The 17,996-nt window shown below is 26.0% G+C and overlaps 1 protein-coding gene across 1 annotated transcript; it reads left to right on the forward strand.

Moving 5' to 3' along the window:
* The first annotated feature begins 10,366 nt into the window (after positions 1 to 10,366).
* Positions 10,367 to 13,027, forward strand: LOC124420242 (putative uncharacterized protein DDB_G0272516). The gene is made up of 3 exons (XM_046952481.1): positions 10,367 to 10,775; positions 11,172 to 11,351; positions 13,020 to 13,027. Exons 1-3 carry the CDS (start codon positions 10,367 to 10,369, stop codon positions 13,025 to 13,027), a joined length of 597 nt encoding a protein of 198 aa, XP_046808437.1.
* The last annotated feature ends 4,969 nt before the right edge of the window (positions 13,028 to 17,996 follow it).

The following is a 17,996-nucleotide window of genomic DNA, read 5'->3' on the forward strand; positions in this document are numbered from 1 at the left end:
AATAATACGAATAATTAATCGATTAAATAGATTACAGACGTTTAATCGAATAAATACAAGTCTCTAAAAAGGATTGTAATATTCATTTAAAACATTTCTCTTAAAGAGAAAGTCTCAAAAGAGCTTAAGTTTTCTATAGAAAACTATATTCTTGAAGAAATTTGAATTCCAATGAAAACAAAACTCTTGAAGAGATTAGAGTTAGAAAACTAGTCTCTTTAAGAGATTATTCTAAAGAAAGCCAGACTTCCAAAACATAGAAACTTTTATACAAGTCACTCTGTTCGGGTTGGGGGCCCAAACATATATGAATTTTTTATTATTATTGCTAAAATCTTTTGAAGCATGAAGGTTTTTCTAACACTCAGAAAAAAACAACAACAACAACAACAGTGCAAAAACACACTGTGAGTATAAGTATAATTTTGTTTTAAAATTTCTTGGATTTTTATATTTTAAAAAAAAAGATTTAACAGGTTGTTTGTTTATTATTTAGTAGTTTGTTTGTAGGTAATTGTACTTTTGAGACATTTGATTTGTCAACTATGAAATTTTTTTAATAAACAAAAAAAAAATACTAATAAATATTACCTAAATTACTTCCTTTTGTAGCTTTAACCAAAAAAAAAAAAAAAAAAAAAAAAAAAAAAAAAAAAAAAAAAATTAGGCATTAACCAAAAAACCCCGAAAAGTTATTAAACTTTAATAAGAATTAGCAAATTGTCATTTTGTAATAAATATTTTTAAGGGGGAAATTTTGCATTTTGTTAACTGTGTCTTGGTCAAATTTAAGCAAAATTTTAATGGCGTTAAACTATTATGAAATTTTATTTAAAAGGAAAAGAAGACTTTTTATGGAAATAAAGGTTTTTTAGAGAAAACTATTTTCTATAGAAATTAAATCTCTTTAAGAGACAAATTTTCTATAGAAATTAAGACTCTTTAAGAGAAAAATTTTCTATAGAAATTAAGACTCATTAAGACTTTAAAAGAGACAAAATTTCTATAGAAATCCAGTCTCTTTAAAAGAGACAAAATTTCTATAGAAATCCAGTGTCTTTAAAAGAGACAAAATTTCTATAGAAATCCAGTCTCTTTAAAAGAGACAAAATTTCTATAGAAATCCAGTCTCTTTAAAAGAGACAAAATTTCTATAGAAATCAGTAGCCTTTTATAGACCAACTGTCTCATTTCTAAAAATTTATCGTTGGTTTATAAAAAATATTGTATGAAAATTCAATTTATAAACCTTTGATAAAAGTTTGTGAATAAAACCCCATATTTCTTTATAAATCTAGCCTCTTGAAAAAGAGGCAAATTTATTTCTTGATTTTAATATTCTTTAAAAGAAAAGAATTGCATTAATATATAGTCGTTTAGAGTGGTATTGAAATTTAATGCTTATATAATACTACTTTAAAAATGTTTAATTATTCAACATTTTTGTTCAGCAATTAACTAATAAACTTATCTAATGTATAGAATTATATGAAAACTTAAACACTTTATTCAATCTTTTGCAAAAAAGTGAATGTACAATAACTTAATATACTTTAGAAGTATACAAATAAATATTTATTTTATTTATTCATATATAAAGAAATATTTATAGTTTAAGATTTCCAGCAAACAGCAATAATCACTTTAAAAAATCTTTAAAACAAAATTCACATTTTCTTTTCGCAACAAAAAAATTCTCAGTCTAAAAAGTGTGTGAAAATTGAAATCACATTCAAATTGTGTTTTGAAAAGTAAATATTAAATGCAAGTTAATGGAGTTTTTATTTGTTTTTTTTGTTGTTGTTGTTGGCCTAATCTAATAGTCTAACCATTGCTGGCAGTGTTGTGTTTGTGTAATAATTCTTTAAAATAAAAATCTATATTATGATTTTTAAACTTGTTCAGTTAATTGAGCTTTGCACACTTGTTGCTTTTGGTTTTAATTACGATTTTTTTAAAGAGAATGGTGTTTGAATTTTTTTCTTTTTTTTAAATTTGACTGTTTAAGTAATTGAAAAAATTTAGTACTTTTTATGGAATTTATGTCCAATTTTGTGTTAAGTTATAGTTAGTATGACATTTTCTTAGTTAACATATTGTGACCGTTGTTACTTATTAATTTTTATGTAGTAAAAATAAAAGACTTGAGACATATACTTTCTGAAGTGATCACATGTGTGCGATATCTGATGATTAAACAAAAGACTTAAGACACATGCAGTCTGAGAGTTGCACAAACGTGTGGGCGATTCATTTAGGTTTCAAAGTAAAATTTAGGATACAATGAGAGAATCCAAATGTTTCCTCCTCCCATCATAAGTTTTAATCTATCATTTATTGAAGTATTAAAACAAAAGACTTAAGGCACATACTTTTTTCACAGATCACCAATCTAAACTTATGACGGAGGGAACCATTACTGTTCATTTGTGTTGACGGAGGGAACTATTACTGTTCATTTGTGTTGCATAATGAGCTATAGGATATCAACAGAAAATCCAAATGATTCCTTCGATCATGAGTATCGCTATAACTTAATTAAAGTATTCAAACGAAAGAACACAAAAAAAAAATAAGTGAAACAAGTAAGAGTTCTATATTCGGCTGTGCCGAATCTTATATACCTTTCACCATGATGTGTTTAAAGCCTTTTGTACCTTTTGAAGAACGAAAAAGTACCAAAAAGTCCCCATCTATGGGTCCTCAGTTAATCTGGGCCATACAAACTTAATTACATGTTCCTAGGTTCAATATTGTAGAAATTGTAAAAAGTACCTTTTGAAGAACGAAAAAGTACCAAGAAGTCCCCTTTTATTGGTTCTCACTTAATCCGGGATATACGAACTTAATAACATGTTTCTAGGTTCAATATTATAGAAATTTCAAAAAGTACCTTTTGAAGAATGAAAAAGTACCAAAAAGTACCCTTTCATGGGTCCTCACTTAATCCTGGCCATACATACTTAATTACATGTTTCTAGGTTTAATATCGTAGAAATTGCAAAAAGTACCTTTTGAAAAACGAAAAAGTACCAATAAGTCCCCTTTTATGGGTCCTTACTTAATCCGGGCCATACATACATAATTACATGTTTCTAGGTTTAATATCGTAGAAATTTCAAAAAGTACCTTTTGAAAAACGAAAAAGTACCAAAAAGTCCCTTTGTATGGGTCCTCACTTAATACGGGCCATACATACTTAATTACATGTTTCTAGGTTCAATATTGTAGAAATTGCAAAAAGTACCTTTTGAAGAACGAAAAAGTACCAAAAAGTCCCCTTTTATGGGTCCTCACTTAATCCGGGCCATACATACTTAATTACATGTTTCTAGGTTCAATATTGTAGAAATTGCAAAAAGTACCTTTTGAACAACGAAAAAGTCCCCTTTTATGGTTCCTCACTTAATACGGGCCATTCATACTTAATTACATGTTTCTAGGTTCAATATTGTAGAAATTGCAAAAAGTACCTTTTGAAAAACGAAAAAGTACCAGAAAGTCCCCTTTTATAGGTTCTCACTTAATCCAGGCTCTACATACTTAATTTCATATTTCTAGCCAATAACAAAACATTAGTGCTGCTCTCGCTCTGCTACTCTTGCTCTGCTGCTCTCGCTCTGCTGCTCTCGCTCTGCTACTCTTGCTCTGCTGCTCTTGCTTTGCTTTTATAAACAAATTACAATAACAATATTTACCGTATTGTTATTTATTTTGTTTTTGTTTTTTGCAGTTTCTGTCTGAGCATGAATAAAAAATCTAAATTTTATATGAAATTTTCAGAGGTTGTCTCGGTTTTTTGCTCATATCTCCGTTATTTATGGACCGATTTTGCTGATTTAAAATAGCGTTCTTGCCGGTCGTATGTCTGATAGAATTATGGAAGATTCGGATCTCGCAGATATCTGGGGTCTTCTAAAAACTGATTTCAACAAACATACAGACAGACAGGCAGACAGACGGACATGGCTTAATCATCTCCGCTACCTATAAGGATCCAGAATATATATACTATATAGGGTCGGAAAATTATATTAATGAAATTACAAACGGAATGACAAACTTATATATACCCTTCTCACGAAGGTGAAGGGTATAAAAACAAACAAAACTGTACACGTCCCCCCCCCCCCCAAACTCTCGAACTGGATCCACGGCTACATAAGACACATACTTGTTATCGGCATTGATCGACACAGAATGCAAATGATTGCTCTCGTCATGACTATCGATCTGCGGTTTTAATAAAGTAATCAAACATAAGATTTACCCCTCCTCCATCCAAACTCTCGAGCTGGATCCACGGCTACATAAGACACATACTTTCTATCTTTAGTGATAAGCATCAGTAATGCTCGGAATCAGTTTTGTTGCATGATGGATAGTATACAGTCTTATTACGGAATCTGAATAATTACGATCATGAGAATGGATCTATAACTTCAATAATGTATTCAAACGAACGACTTAAGACACAAACATTCATACTTCCATGTTTATAAACAAAAGACTTAAGACACATACATATTACAGTCAGTGATCGATCGATGCTGGAAATCATTAGTGTTTCATGATAATATTAAGGATTCCAAATTGTTTCAATCGTCATAAGTATCAATTTTTGATTTCAAAAAAGTAATCAAACAAAATACTTAAGACACACAATTTTCACTGTCAGAGATCGTCATCCATATGTGGGGAATTACTTGTGTTGCATGATATGATATAGAATACAATATCATCGGGGAATCCAAATTATTTCTTCGATCATGAGTATAGATCAATAACATTAATAAAGTATTCAAACGAAAGACTTAAGACACATACATACTTCCATATGTATACAAGTTCATTAGAGATTACAACTCATGACATCGGGAGCTCGACACTCCACTGTCTTGAGTGCCAAACACCCATTTCATTCCAGTGTTCCATGATGAGATTAGGGATGGTAAAAGTAATCCTAACTATTCCAATCGTCAACCGATTACTATAAAGTAATCAAACAAAAGACTTAAGACACATACTTTCTATTGTCAGTAATCGGCATCCATAACGCAGGAAATCATTTATATTGCATGATGATGATATACAATACAATATAATCGAGGAATCCAGAACATAAGTATCGATCTGTAACTTCAATAAAGTATTCAAACGAAAGACTTAAGACACATACATACTTTTATTGTTATAAATGTTCATTAGACATTTTGAAGCATAAAAAGCATAAGAGAATCGTTCTATAACGTTAATTAAATATTATTTTTTTTTTAGAAATCAAGTATCCAAACAAAAGACTGAAGACACAAAATAAGAGTGCACCCTAATTAAGATACAATTATATTTGTTAATCCAAGTGATTCTCGAATCATGATTGCCGATCTCCGATAACAAACAAATATTCAAACAAAGGCCTTAAGACACATACTTTCTTATAACACAGCCAGCCAGCTAAATCTTATTAAGGATCCCAAACTGATAAATATTTAGCATCTTTATGTTTTATTGAAAAAAGAAGCTTGTTACAAGATGTTAGCATATGACCCTGTTTCTGTCAGATTTAACTTGCAGCTAAAACACGCGAGAAAACAAAACAAAAATATTACTTTTCACAAAAAAACTTCAAAATCTATCTGATTGCTTAAAACTGCCTTAAGACTAGACCTATATTAAATAAATAAAATATTTTTTAAATAAAAAAATACAAATTTACATATATGTAAACAAAAACTTGTTTAAATGTCGATTTTTTTTAAATAAAATGCACTCTTAAAGAAAAACAACAAATTGTTTATAAATATTTAATAAAATACAACAACAAAAAACGAAGGCGTAAATAAACAATCAGGTCAAACCAGACCTACTTAAACCTAAACACAACTTTAAGGTAAAGCAAAAAGACAGACGGACGGACTTAAAAAGTGTCAGGTATTTTTTTTTTGTATAAAATAGTTTAAACTGTAAACAAAAAGTAATATAAATTTTTAATAAAAATCTTGTTTGTTAAAAATATTTTTAGCAGCCATGTTGTTAAAACTTTTAATTATTTATAGACAAAAAAATCTTACATTGTTTTATTGTTAACAACTTTATTTTGAGAAAAAATTCTCAGCAATAATTTTAAATTATTTAATTTCTATTTTTATATAATTTCAAACAAACACAACGTTATAATACAAAAAAATCTGGAAATTTTATATTAGAATTATTTTAAATCTTTTTTTCTCTCCATAATTAAAAAGATATTTTAATAAAAATTGAAATTATATGCAACAAAAAAAAAAAAAATACTTCTACAATTAATTTTAATACTTTTATTTAAAACAATAGATAATTTTATTATTTTTCTATTAATTAAAGGTGCGTGTTGAAAATAATTCGATTTTTATTTTTTTCTTTTCACATTTATTTCGTTTGTATAATTAACAATTATTAATGGAAATTTAACTATAGTTATTGGTGCTAAATTTATAACTGTTAAAATAAAAACATTCTAAAACCTTATTTAGTAGGGCTAATGTAGCGTAAAAACTTGGTTTTGTTTTGTTAAAAATTTCTTAATTCAAGGTTTGTAAACTGTTTAATTTAAAGTCTTAAAAAAAATAAAACAACTTGTTTATATTAATTTAAAAATTGCTAAAACAAATTCTTCAAGGATAATGAAGGGAAAAACTTGAAATTTTACTTTTAATGTTTAAGCAGCTCAACAGGAAGTGTTGACAAAACTAGGTTGCAAGTTATATAATCAACAAATAACTAAAGAAACTTTGTCTCTTTTAAAGAGACTTAATTTCTTTGATTGTCTCTTTTAAAGAGACTTAATTTCTTTGATTGTCTCTTTTAAAGAGACTTAATTTCTTTGATTGTCTTTTTTTAAGAGACTGGATTTCCATAGAAATTTTGTCTCTTTTTAAGAGACTGGATTTCCATAGAAATTTTGTCTCTTTTTAAGAGACTGGATTTCCATAGAAATTTTGTCTCTTTTTAAGAGACTGGATTTCCATAGAAATTTTGTCTCTTTTTAAGAGACTGGATTTCCATAGAAATTTTGTCTCTTTTTAAGAGACTGGATTTCCATAGAAATTTTGTCTCTTTTTAAGAGACTGGATTTCCATAGAAATTTTGTCTCTTTTTAAGAGACTGGATTTCCATAGAAATTTTGTCTCTTTTTAAGAGACTGGATTTCCATAGAAATTTTGTCTCTTTTTAAGAGACTGGATTTCCATAGAAATTTTGTCTCTTTTTAAGAGACTGGATTTCCATAGAAATTTTGTCTCTTTTTAAGAGACTGGATTTCCATAGAAATTTTGTCTCTTTTTAAGAGACTGGATTTCCATAGAAATTTTGTCTCTTTTTAAGAGACTGGATTTCCATAGAAATTTTGTCTCTTTTTAAGAGACTGGATTTCCATAGAAATTTTGTCTCTTTTTAAGAGACTGGATTTCCATAGAAATTTTGTCTCTTTTTAAGAGACTTGATTTCCATAGAAATTTTGTCTCTTTTTAAGAGACTGGATTTCCATAGAAATTTTGTCTCTTTTTAAGAGACTGGATTTCCATAGAAATTTTGACTCTTTTTAAGAGACTGGATTTCCATAGAAATTTTGACTCTTTTTAAGAGACTGGATTTCCATAGAAATTTTGTCTCTTTTTAAGAGACTGGATTTCTATAGAAATTTTGTCTCTTTTTAAGAGACTGGATTTCTATAGAAATTTTGTCTCTTTTTAAGAGACTGGATTTCTATGGAAATTTTGTCTCTTTTTAAGAGACTAGATTTCTATAGAAATTTTGTCTCTTTTTAAGAGACTAGATTTCTATAGAAATTTTGTCTCTTTTTAAGAGACTGGATTTCTATAGAAATTTTGTCGCTTTTAAAGAGACTGGATTTCTATAGAAATTTTGTCGCTTTTAAAGAGACTTGATTTCTATAGAAATTTTGTCTCTTTTAAAGAGACTTGAATTCTATAGAAATTTTGTCTCTTTTAAAGAGACTTGATTTCTACAGAAATTTTGTCTCTTTTAAAGAGACTTGATTTCTATAGAAATTTTGTCTCTTTTAAAGTGACTTGATTTCTATAGAAATTTTGTCTCTTTTAAAGAGACTTGATTTCTATAGAAATTTTGTCTCTTTTAAAGAGACTTGATTTCTATAGAAATTTTGTCTCTTTTAAAGAGACTTGATTTCTATAGAAATTTTGTCTCTTTTAAAGAGACTTGATTTCTATAGAAATTTTGTCTCTTTTAAAGAGACTTGATTTCTATAGAAATTTTGTCTCTTTTAAAGAGACTTGATTTCTATAGAAATTTTGTCTCTTTTAAAGAGACTTGATTTCTATAGAAATTTTGTCTCTTTTAAAGAGACTTGATTTCTATAGAAATTTTGTCTCTTTTAAAGAGACTTGATTTCTATAGAAATTTTGTCTCTTTTAAAGAGACTTGATTTCTATAGAAATTTTGTCTCTTTTAAAGAGACTTGATTTCTATAGAAATTTTGTCTCTTTTAAAGAGACTTGATTTCTATAGAAATTTTGTCTCTTTTAAAGAGACTTGATTTCTATAGAAATTTTGTCTCTTTTAAAGAGACTTGATTTCTATAGAAATTTTGTCTCTTTTAAAGTGACTTGATTTCTATAGAAATTTTGTCTCTTTTAAAGTGACTTGATTTCTATAGAAATTTTGTCTCTTTTAAAGAGACTTGATTTCTATAGAAATTTTGTCTCTTTTAAAGAGACTTGATTTCTATAGAAATTTTGTCTCTTTTAAAGAGACTTGATTTCTATAGAAATTTTGTCTCTTTTAAAGAGACTTGATTTCTATAGAAATTTTGTCTCTTTTAAAGAGACTTGATTTCTATAGAAATTTTGTCTCTTTTAAAGAGACTTTATTTCTATAGAAATTTTGTCTCTTTTAAAGAGACTTGATTTCTATAGAAATTTTGTCTCTTTTAAAGAGACTTGATTTCTATAGAAATTTTGTCTCTTTTAAAGAGACTTGATTTCTATAGAAATTTTGTCTCTTTTAAAGAGACTTTATTTCTATAGAAATTTTGTCTCTTTTAAAGAGACTTTATTTCTATAGAATTTTGTCTCTTTTAAATAGACTTTATTTCTATAGAAATTTTGTCTCTTTTAAAGAGACTTTATTTCTATAGAAATTTTGTCTCTTTTAAAGAGACTTAATTTCTATAGAAATTTTGTCTCTTTTAAAGAGACTTAATTTCTATAGAAATTTTGTCTCTTTTAAAGAGACTTAATTTCTATAGAAATTTTGTCTCTTTCAAAGAGACTTAATTTCTATAGAAATTTTGTCTCTTTTAACGAGACTTAATTTCTATAGAAATTTTGTCTCTTTTAAAGAGACTTAATTTCTATAGAAATTTTGTCTCTTTTAAAGAGACTTGATTTCTATAGAAATTTTGTCTCTTTTAAAGAGACTTGATTTCTATAGAAATTTTGTCTCTTTTAAAGAGACTTGATTTCTATAGAAATTTTGTCTCTTTTAAAGAGATTTGATTTCTATAGAAATTTTGTCTCTTTTAAAGAGATTTGATTTCTATAGAAATTTTGTCTCTTTTAAAGAGACTTGATTTCTATAGAAATTTTGTCTCTTTTAAAGAGACTAGATTTCTATAGAAATTTTGTCACTTTTTTAGAAGAGACTGGGTTTTTTTGTCTCTTTTGGGAAATTTTGTCTCTTTTTTAGAAGAGACTATCTCTTAATAGAGACAAAATTTATAGAATTTTTTTCTCTCTCTCTGAAAAAGCTTTGATTTCTGTAGAAATGTGGTCTTTTAAAGAGACTTGAAGTGATTTCATTTTAAATTCATTAAATTTTGCAACAAATCATATATTTTCATAATTTTTATTTCAATTCACTTTTCTTTCCACATTTCTTTTCAGATACCAATGTTGCAATCAAGTACCCAACATCAACAACGACAACTACAACAACAAGTGAAAATAAGTCTACAGCAAGACTTAAATTATCGAAAGCAACAACCAGATTTTGTAAGCGACATTTGTGGTTGTTTCATAAACAATTGCCTTAAATGTGGCCTTAAAGAAAACGAGAAAATTCTGCACAATTTTAATAACGAAAAGAGAAGACATTAAAAGAAATAATCAAATATAAAACTAAAGTAAAATAAACCAAAAAAAAAAAACTATAAAAACTAAACTAGATTAAAGTAAAAGAAAAATCGAGAGTAATAATAGAAAAAAACGAAGTAAGAAAAAACTAAAGAAAATTTTTAACAAAAGCTAAAACATAAACAAGGGAAAAGCCCCTGCTTCCCCCTCCTCTAGGCAAATAAAAAGAAAAGAAAATAATAAAAAAAAAATAATTACACTAACGGTGCTTTATAATGGTGGATAAGGTGATGATGTATAATAAACATCAAAAATACCAACAACAGCAGCAAAAACTACTACCAGCTAAAGCAAAGTTAAAGCAGCAGCAACAACAACAACAATTGAAATGTATAAACAAAACTCCTCAACTGGAGCTCAGAGAGAAGAGGGAGTTGTCAGAAAAAGCTGAATTTTATTACACATTAAGTACAAAAAGTACTAAAACAACAACATCAACAACAGCATGTCTTAACGACATTGTTGGTAGTAGTTGCTGTAATAGTATTAGTGTTCAAAATTATCTTTATCAACATCACAGGGGTCTTAAGAGAAGATCAGAAAGAGGAGGAGGTGGCGCTGTTGGTGTTGGTGGTAGTTTGTATTTGCGGCTTGTGTTGGTGGTATTTATGTTGTTATTATGTGGTAATAGTGCAATTTCTCAGCAACGGAATATTAACAATAATATTAAACTAAACAATAGTAACAATAACAACAGCAACAACAACAACAACAACAGCATTGGCCACATATTGTTGCAAATTTCCACACCACCAACATCATCATCAACAACTGCAGCAGCAGCTGCTGCAGCACTATATACAAATAATAATAAAAGACATGCAAGGGGAGCTGCTGGTGTTGGCATTATAGTAGCGGATAATGCAGAAAAACAAGTATTTGCAGCAAAATCGAATATAACAACAAAAACTACTATATCATCAACATCATCATCGTCGTCGTCGTCTTCATCTACTTCAACATCTTCTTCGTCATCTTCTTCATCATCATCATCGTCTTCAAATAACGCCCCAACATTAGGAGGCATTAGTAATAGCAATAGCAACACCAGCACAAATAACAACAACAACAATAATAACGAATCATTATTAAATGATGGCGAAAGTATTAAAGCCACCAACAGCAACAATAATGATAATTTAAGTAGCAGCAGTAGTGAAGATTTATTAAATTCCTCCGAAATTTTAAATGAATCAGAAGGTGAGTGTTTTTTGTTTTTCTTAATTTTTTAAATATTTTGGAATTTATTATAAATTTTTAATGAAAAAATAACATTTTAACTTTGAACATTTAAAACTGTAGTAGAAATACTACTTTTAAAAAAAGTTTTAAATTTACTACTTTTGGACTGTATTATCATTTTTTTAATATGAGCTTTAAGAAAATAATATTTTTAACAAAAATTATACAAAAAGTACTAAATTAGTTACTACTTTTTAACAAAAAAGTTGTAATTATGAAAAATATCTAATAAAATTTATGTATAATGCAAGAATAATAGAAAAAACATATTAATTTTGTGTTTAAAAAATAGTAGTAGAAATACTACTTTTTAAAAAAAAGTATTAAATTTTAAACATTTTGACTAGAATTTGATTTCCTTAAACATAAACATTTTTTTTTACTTTTGAATTAAAGTATTCGATAAAGTACTTTTTCTACTACAATGTGATTCCATAAAATATTAACTTTTAGAAAATACTATTTTTAATAAAAATTATTTAAAAAGTACTAAATTTGTTACTACTTTTTAACAAAAAGTATAATTTATGGAAAAATTTCTTATAGAATTTATTTATAATGAAAAAGTGACAGCAAATATGTAGTTAGTTTTCATTTCTAAAATAGTAGTAGATATACTACCTTTTGAAAAAAAGCATTCTATAAAGTAATTTTTGTACTACAATATGATTCCATAAAATATAAGCTTTAAGAAAATACTATTTTGAATAAAAATTATTTAAAAAGTACTAAATTAGTTACTACTTTTTAACAAAAAGTAGAATTTATGGAAAAATTTTTTTTAGAATTTATTTATAATGGAAAAGTGTCTGCAAAATGATACTTATTTTGTTTTTTTAAAAAAGTAGTAATAATACTACTTTTTGAAAAAGTATTAAATTTTTAACTTTTTGACTTGAATATGATTCCTGCTTTATGAAAATAAGATTTTTTATAAAAAATATTTAAAAGGTACTAAATTAGTTACTACTTTTTAAGAAATAAGGAGTGACTAAGGGAAAATTTCATACAGAATTAATATATATTAAAAAAGTGATAGTAAAAACGTAGTTAATTTTTATTTTTAAAAAAAGTAGCAGAAATACTTCCTTTTGATAAAAGTATTCTATATAGTATAGTTTTTGTTAAAAAAGTAGTAATTATGTAAAAATTCCCTAAACATTTTTTTATTATAAAAAAGTAGTAAGTTTGCTTTTTAAAAATAGTAGTAAAAATACTACTTTTTTTAAAAAAAGTTTTAAATTCAGTACTTTTAATACTTGAATATGATTTCATAAAGTATAAACGTTTAAAAAATAATAAATCTTACCAAAAATGTTTAAAAAGTACTTTATTAGTTTTTATTTAAAAAAAAGTACTAATTTATTGCAAAATGTTTTATAGAACTTATTTATAATGAAAAAGTGCTCACAAGAAACAGCTTATTTAACTATTTTAAAAGAGTAGTAGTAATACTACTTTTTTTTAATACTAATTCATTAGAAATTTGTCTGAAAATTAAAAACATTAAGTTTTTTATTGAAAATGTATTTTTTGGTAAAAAATGTTTTTGTTATACAACTTTCATTATAAATTTCCTTTTTAATTTTCATTAATAACAAATTTCTTGTTGTTTTTCGCCTACAGTCTCATAAATTGTTAATAAATTATTTTCCAGAAAATAAATTACAAAACTGTAATAAAATCAAAATTTAATACTTAATGATCGACACAAGTATTATATAATAGTTAGATGCTTAAAGATAAATTCAATTCAATTTAAAATAAATTGAGTTGAAAGTAATTTTGTTTTACTGTTACACAAAAATCGCTCACTAAATTTTAAAATTATAGAGAAAACAACATCATTAAGTTTAAATTGTTTAAAACAAAATTTTATACAAATTTCTAAAATTACCTTAGGGTGGGGGTTTTAAAGTTTTGTTTTAAAGGAAATTGGTATGAACATGGTTTATATGGCCTGAAGTGGGACAAATTGAGACAAACTATTTGATATTTTGTTTAGGGTTTTTTCTTTCAGTTTTTGATTTCTACTGAAAACAATTTTCGCAGTTAAATGGAAAACAGTTAAGAAAGTTTGGTAATTTTATGAAAAATAAAAGAAATAAAACTAGTTACTAGTTTTTTTTTTAACAAAAATTAGTAATTATAGAAATATTTGCTGTAGACACTTGATTTGCAGTAAAAAAGTGCTTATTTAAAATAGTAGTAGAAATAGAATTTTTTGAAAAAGTATTCAATATAGTAATTTTGTACTAGAATATGATTACTTTACATATAAGCTTTAGGAAAATAATAGTTTTTATAAAACTTATTCAAAAAGTACCTAATTAGTTACTACTTTTTAACAAAAAAGTAGTAATTATGGAAAAATTTCTTTTAGAATTAGTTTATAATGAAGAAGTGATAGCAAAAATATATTTATTTTGCATTTTTAAAATAGTAGTAGAAATACTACTTTTTGTAAAAAGTATTAAATGAAATACTTTTTGCAATAGAATATGATTCCTTTAAAGATAAGCTTTAAGAAAATAATATTTTTCATAAAAATTATTCAAAAAGTACTAAATTAGTTACTACTTTTTAACAAAAAAGTGGTAATTATGGAAAAATTTCTTATAGAATTAGTTTATAATGAAGAAGTAATAGCAAAAACGTAGTTAGTTTGCTTTTTTTAAATAGTAGTAGAAATACTACTTTTTGAAAAAAGTATTTAATACTAAACTTTTAGTACTAGAATATGATTTCATAAAATATAAACTTTAAAAAAAGATGATTTTAAATAAATATTTTCCAAAAAATACTTAATTAGTTACTACTTTTTAAGAAAAAAGTTGTAATTAAGGAAAATTTTTTTAAAGAAATGAAGTATTAATGGCAAAAACGTAGTTAGTTTGCTTTTTTTAAAAAGTAGTTGAAATACTATTTTTGGAAAAAAGTATTAAATGAAGTACTTTTTGTACTAAAATATGATTCCTTTAAAGATAAACATTAAGAAAATAATATTTTTTTATAAAAATTATTCAAAATGTACTTAATTAGTTACTACTTTTTAACCAAAAAGTAGTAAGTAAGGAAAAATTTCTTAAAGAATTTATTTATAGTGAATAAGTGATAGCAAAAACGTAGCTAGTTTGCTTTTTTAAAATAGTAGTAGAAATACTACTTTTTCAAAAAAAGTATTAAATGAAGTACTTTTTGTACTAGAATATGATTTCTTTAGAGATAAGATTTAAGAAAATAATATTTTTTATAAAAAAAATTTCAAAAAGTAATAAATTATTTAATACTTTTTAACAAAAAAGTAGTTATTTTGGAAAAATTTCTTATAGAATTTGTTTGTAATGAAGAAGTTATAGCAAAAACGTAGTTAATTTGTTTTTTTAAATAGTAGTAGAAATACTACTTTTTGAAAAAAATTATTAAATAAAGTACATTTTGTACTAGAATATGATTCCCTTAAGAATAAGCTTTTTTTTATAAAAAAAATTAAAAAAGTACTAAATTATTTACTACTTTTTAACAAAAAAGTAGTAATTTTGGAAAAATTTCTTATAGAATTTGTTTATAATGAAGAAGTTATAGCAAAAATATAATTAGTTTTCTTTTTTAAAATAGTAGTAGAAATACTACTTTTTGAAAAAAGTATTCAAAACAGCACTTTTTGTACTAAAAAGTTAATTTGGTTAATATAAATTTACAGAAAAAAAGATTTTTAATAAAAATTAAAATAATAATACTACTTTTTATTGTAAATTAGTAGTTATAGAGGTATTTGTTAAAGACTTTTTTAATAATGAAACAAAGGCGAAGAGTATAATACAGAAACTGTATTTTTCATTCAACCAGGGCTGTCGATGGTGAGTTCTATGTTTATATGTTCAATATTAAAGAAAATTCAAAAAGTACTGTTTAAAGAATGAAAAAGTACCAAAAGAAACCTCTCTTATAGATGCTTAAGCAGTCAGGATTTCTTTGATCTGTACAGTGTTGTATCATGTCAATCAATAAACCGACTCTTTTATACATATAGAATGTGATTTTGAAAAAGTAATAAAAATACTACTTTTTGTAAAAAGTATAAAATTCAATATTTTATGAAATAATATAAAATTTAAAATTAATTAAAGAATAAATGTGAAAAAGTGCAGTTAATCCATTTGGCAAATTAATTAAATCTCATTTCTTAAGATGTTACACTTAAAGGTGACAGATTTTTTTGCTGTTTTGTTGAATATTATTACGATTTTATAAAATTTATTGTTTTCTTTTACTACTGTTTGTTGTTTTTATAGTTTTTTTTTTAAACTATAATGAATATAAATTTTTTTGCTACTTGATACCCCTCAAGACCCCTCCAGATTAAAATATCTAAACAAAATCGATGATTAGTTTAATATTGTTCATATTAGTAAATAAAAATAGATGAATAAAATAAACAATAAACATAATAATATTAATAAAAAATACAAACAACAAATACAAATAAAACAAGTAAGAGTGTTATATTCGGCCATGCCGAATCTTATATACCCACCATCAAATAATTCATGTTTATGTAGAATTTTACTGATGTACTTACATTTTTGGGTCAGTAATATGTCTTAAAGTCATTTTCAGAAGGGGACCTTTGTAAGGTCAATTATAAATCCATTTTCGTTAAATTTATGAAAATGATTTTGTTTCCTATAAACTTTTTTATGTCGAATTTTATTGCTTTATATATATGTTATGAGCAGATATGTTATGAGCAGATATGAGCATACATCTCTTAGCGATAAAGTTATTTTCTGAAGGGGGCATTTTAATAGGGATAGGAGAAAACGTGAACCGATATTCTTACTTTCAATAAGGATCGATCCTTATAAAATTTGATAGGGAGATTTTGGCTCGCACGAAACTTGTGTATGTAGAATTTTGTAGTAATGAGCGTTGAATTCGTTGTCTAAAGGGCACATTATTAGGGGGTTACATAATGCTTCTGTTAGTCAGTTGTGAGCGATAAAGTCATTTTCTGAAGGGTACTTTGTATGGGGGGTAGGGTCAATTATGGACCGATCCTTATGAAATTCTATAAACAGATTTATGTCCCTATAAAACATGTTTGTGTCGAATTTCACTGCTATTGATGCTTTTCTTAGCCAGTTATTGGCGATAAAGTCATTTTCTGAAGGGGACTTTATATGGGGGGTAGGGTCAATTATGCACCGATCCTTATAAAATTCTACGAAGAGATTTATGTCACCATAAAACATGTTTGTGCCGAATTACACCGCTATTGATGCTTCTGTTAGTCAGTTGTGAACGATAAAGTCATTTTCTGAAGGGTACTTTGTATGGGGGGTAGGGTCAATTATGGACCGATCCTTATGAAATTCTATGCAAAGATTTATGTCCCCATAAAACATGTTTGTGCCGAATTACAGCGCTATTGATGCTTTTGTTAGTCAGTTATTGGCGATAATGTAATTTTCTAAAGGAGACCTTATATGGGGGCTAGGCGAAATCGTGGACCGATATTGCCCATTTTCAATACCAAACAAACTGGATCAACTATAAGTATCTGTGCAAAATTTCAGCTCGCTAGCTACTTCCGTTTGGACACTATCGTGTTTTCAACAGACAGACAGACGGACAGACGGACAGACGGACAGACGGACGGACATGGCTAGATCGTCTTAGAATCTAATAAGGACCCAGAATATATATACTTTTATGGGTCTTAGACGGATATTTCAATGTGTTACAAACGGAATGACAAAAAAATATACCCCCCATCTTTTTTGATGGTGGGTATAAAAACTGAAAGAAAGAAAAAAAATCATAATTTAGTTTAAGAAAGAAAAAATTTAAATAAAAATAAAAACTAAATGCGTTAAAAATTGCGTAATCGCGTAATGTGAATGAACATTAAAAAACTACAACAAAAAAACGACTAGCCATATACAAAATTAAAGAAAAAATATTATTTTGTTGTTGTTATACACATAGTACTAACTACTTGTGGCTTAAAACCAGGGACGGTTAAAGTTTAATTTTTGAAAAAAAAAAAAAAATACTTGCTCACAGTCTGCATAATTAAGGTGTTTTTTTTTCTTGAAACAACAACAAAACAACTACTACTAGTATTACCAAAAAAAATCCAATAACAAAAATGGTTAAAACCTGTAAATGGTAATGCATATTCAACATTTTTTTATTTAAATAAATAAATGTGTTAAAAAAATGCATATGAACATTTGTATAAAAAAATGGCTACATAAACAGTTAAGAAATACATACATATATAAGTTTTTAAATATATTATGTAAAATAGTTAAAAAAATAATATTAAACATTTCTTTAATAAGCTCGTAAATTTTCATTAAAATTGATTGTTTTTATTTAGTTTATTATTTTTTTTTGGCGGCTATATCATTGCGAAAAGAAAATTTGTAATAACTTTTTTATAAATCTGATTTAATTTTGTTATGTTTTTAGGCCAACAAATTTATAAAAGTCTATCTAATATAATTTCTTTTTATACCAGTTTTCATTGCGTTACTTGTTTTAAAAGGGGTTTATTATATATAACGTTAAATTTTACTTAATTAGTTTCTCATA

This window comes from Lucilia cuprina, chromosome 5 (assembly GCF_022045245.1).
Source record: "Lucilia cuprina isolate Lc7/37 chromosome 5, ASM2204524v1, whole genome shotgun sequence".
Classification (NCBI taxonomy): Eukaryota; Metazoa; Arthropoda; class Insecta; order Diptera; family Calliphoridae; genus Lucilia; species Lucilia cuprina.

Coding starts and splice junctions, on each gene's coding strand:
- LOC124420242 (XM_046952481.1), top strand. CDS start 10,367: ATGGTGGATAAGGTGATGATGTATAATAAACATCAAAAATACCAACAA. Junction 10,776..11,171: donor ATTTATGTTGTTATTATGTG/GTAATAGTGCAA, acceptor CCCCAACATTAG/GAGGCATTAGTAATAGCAAT.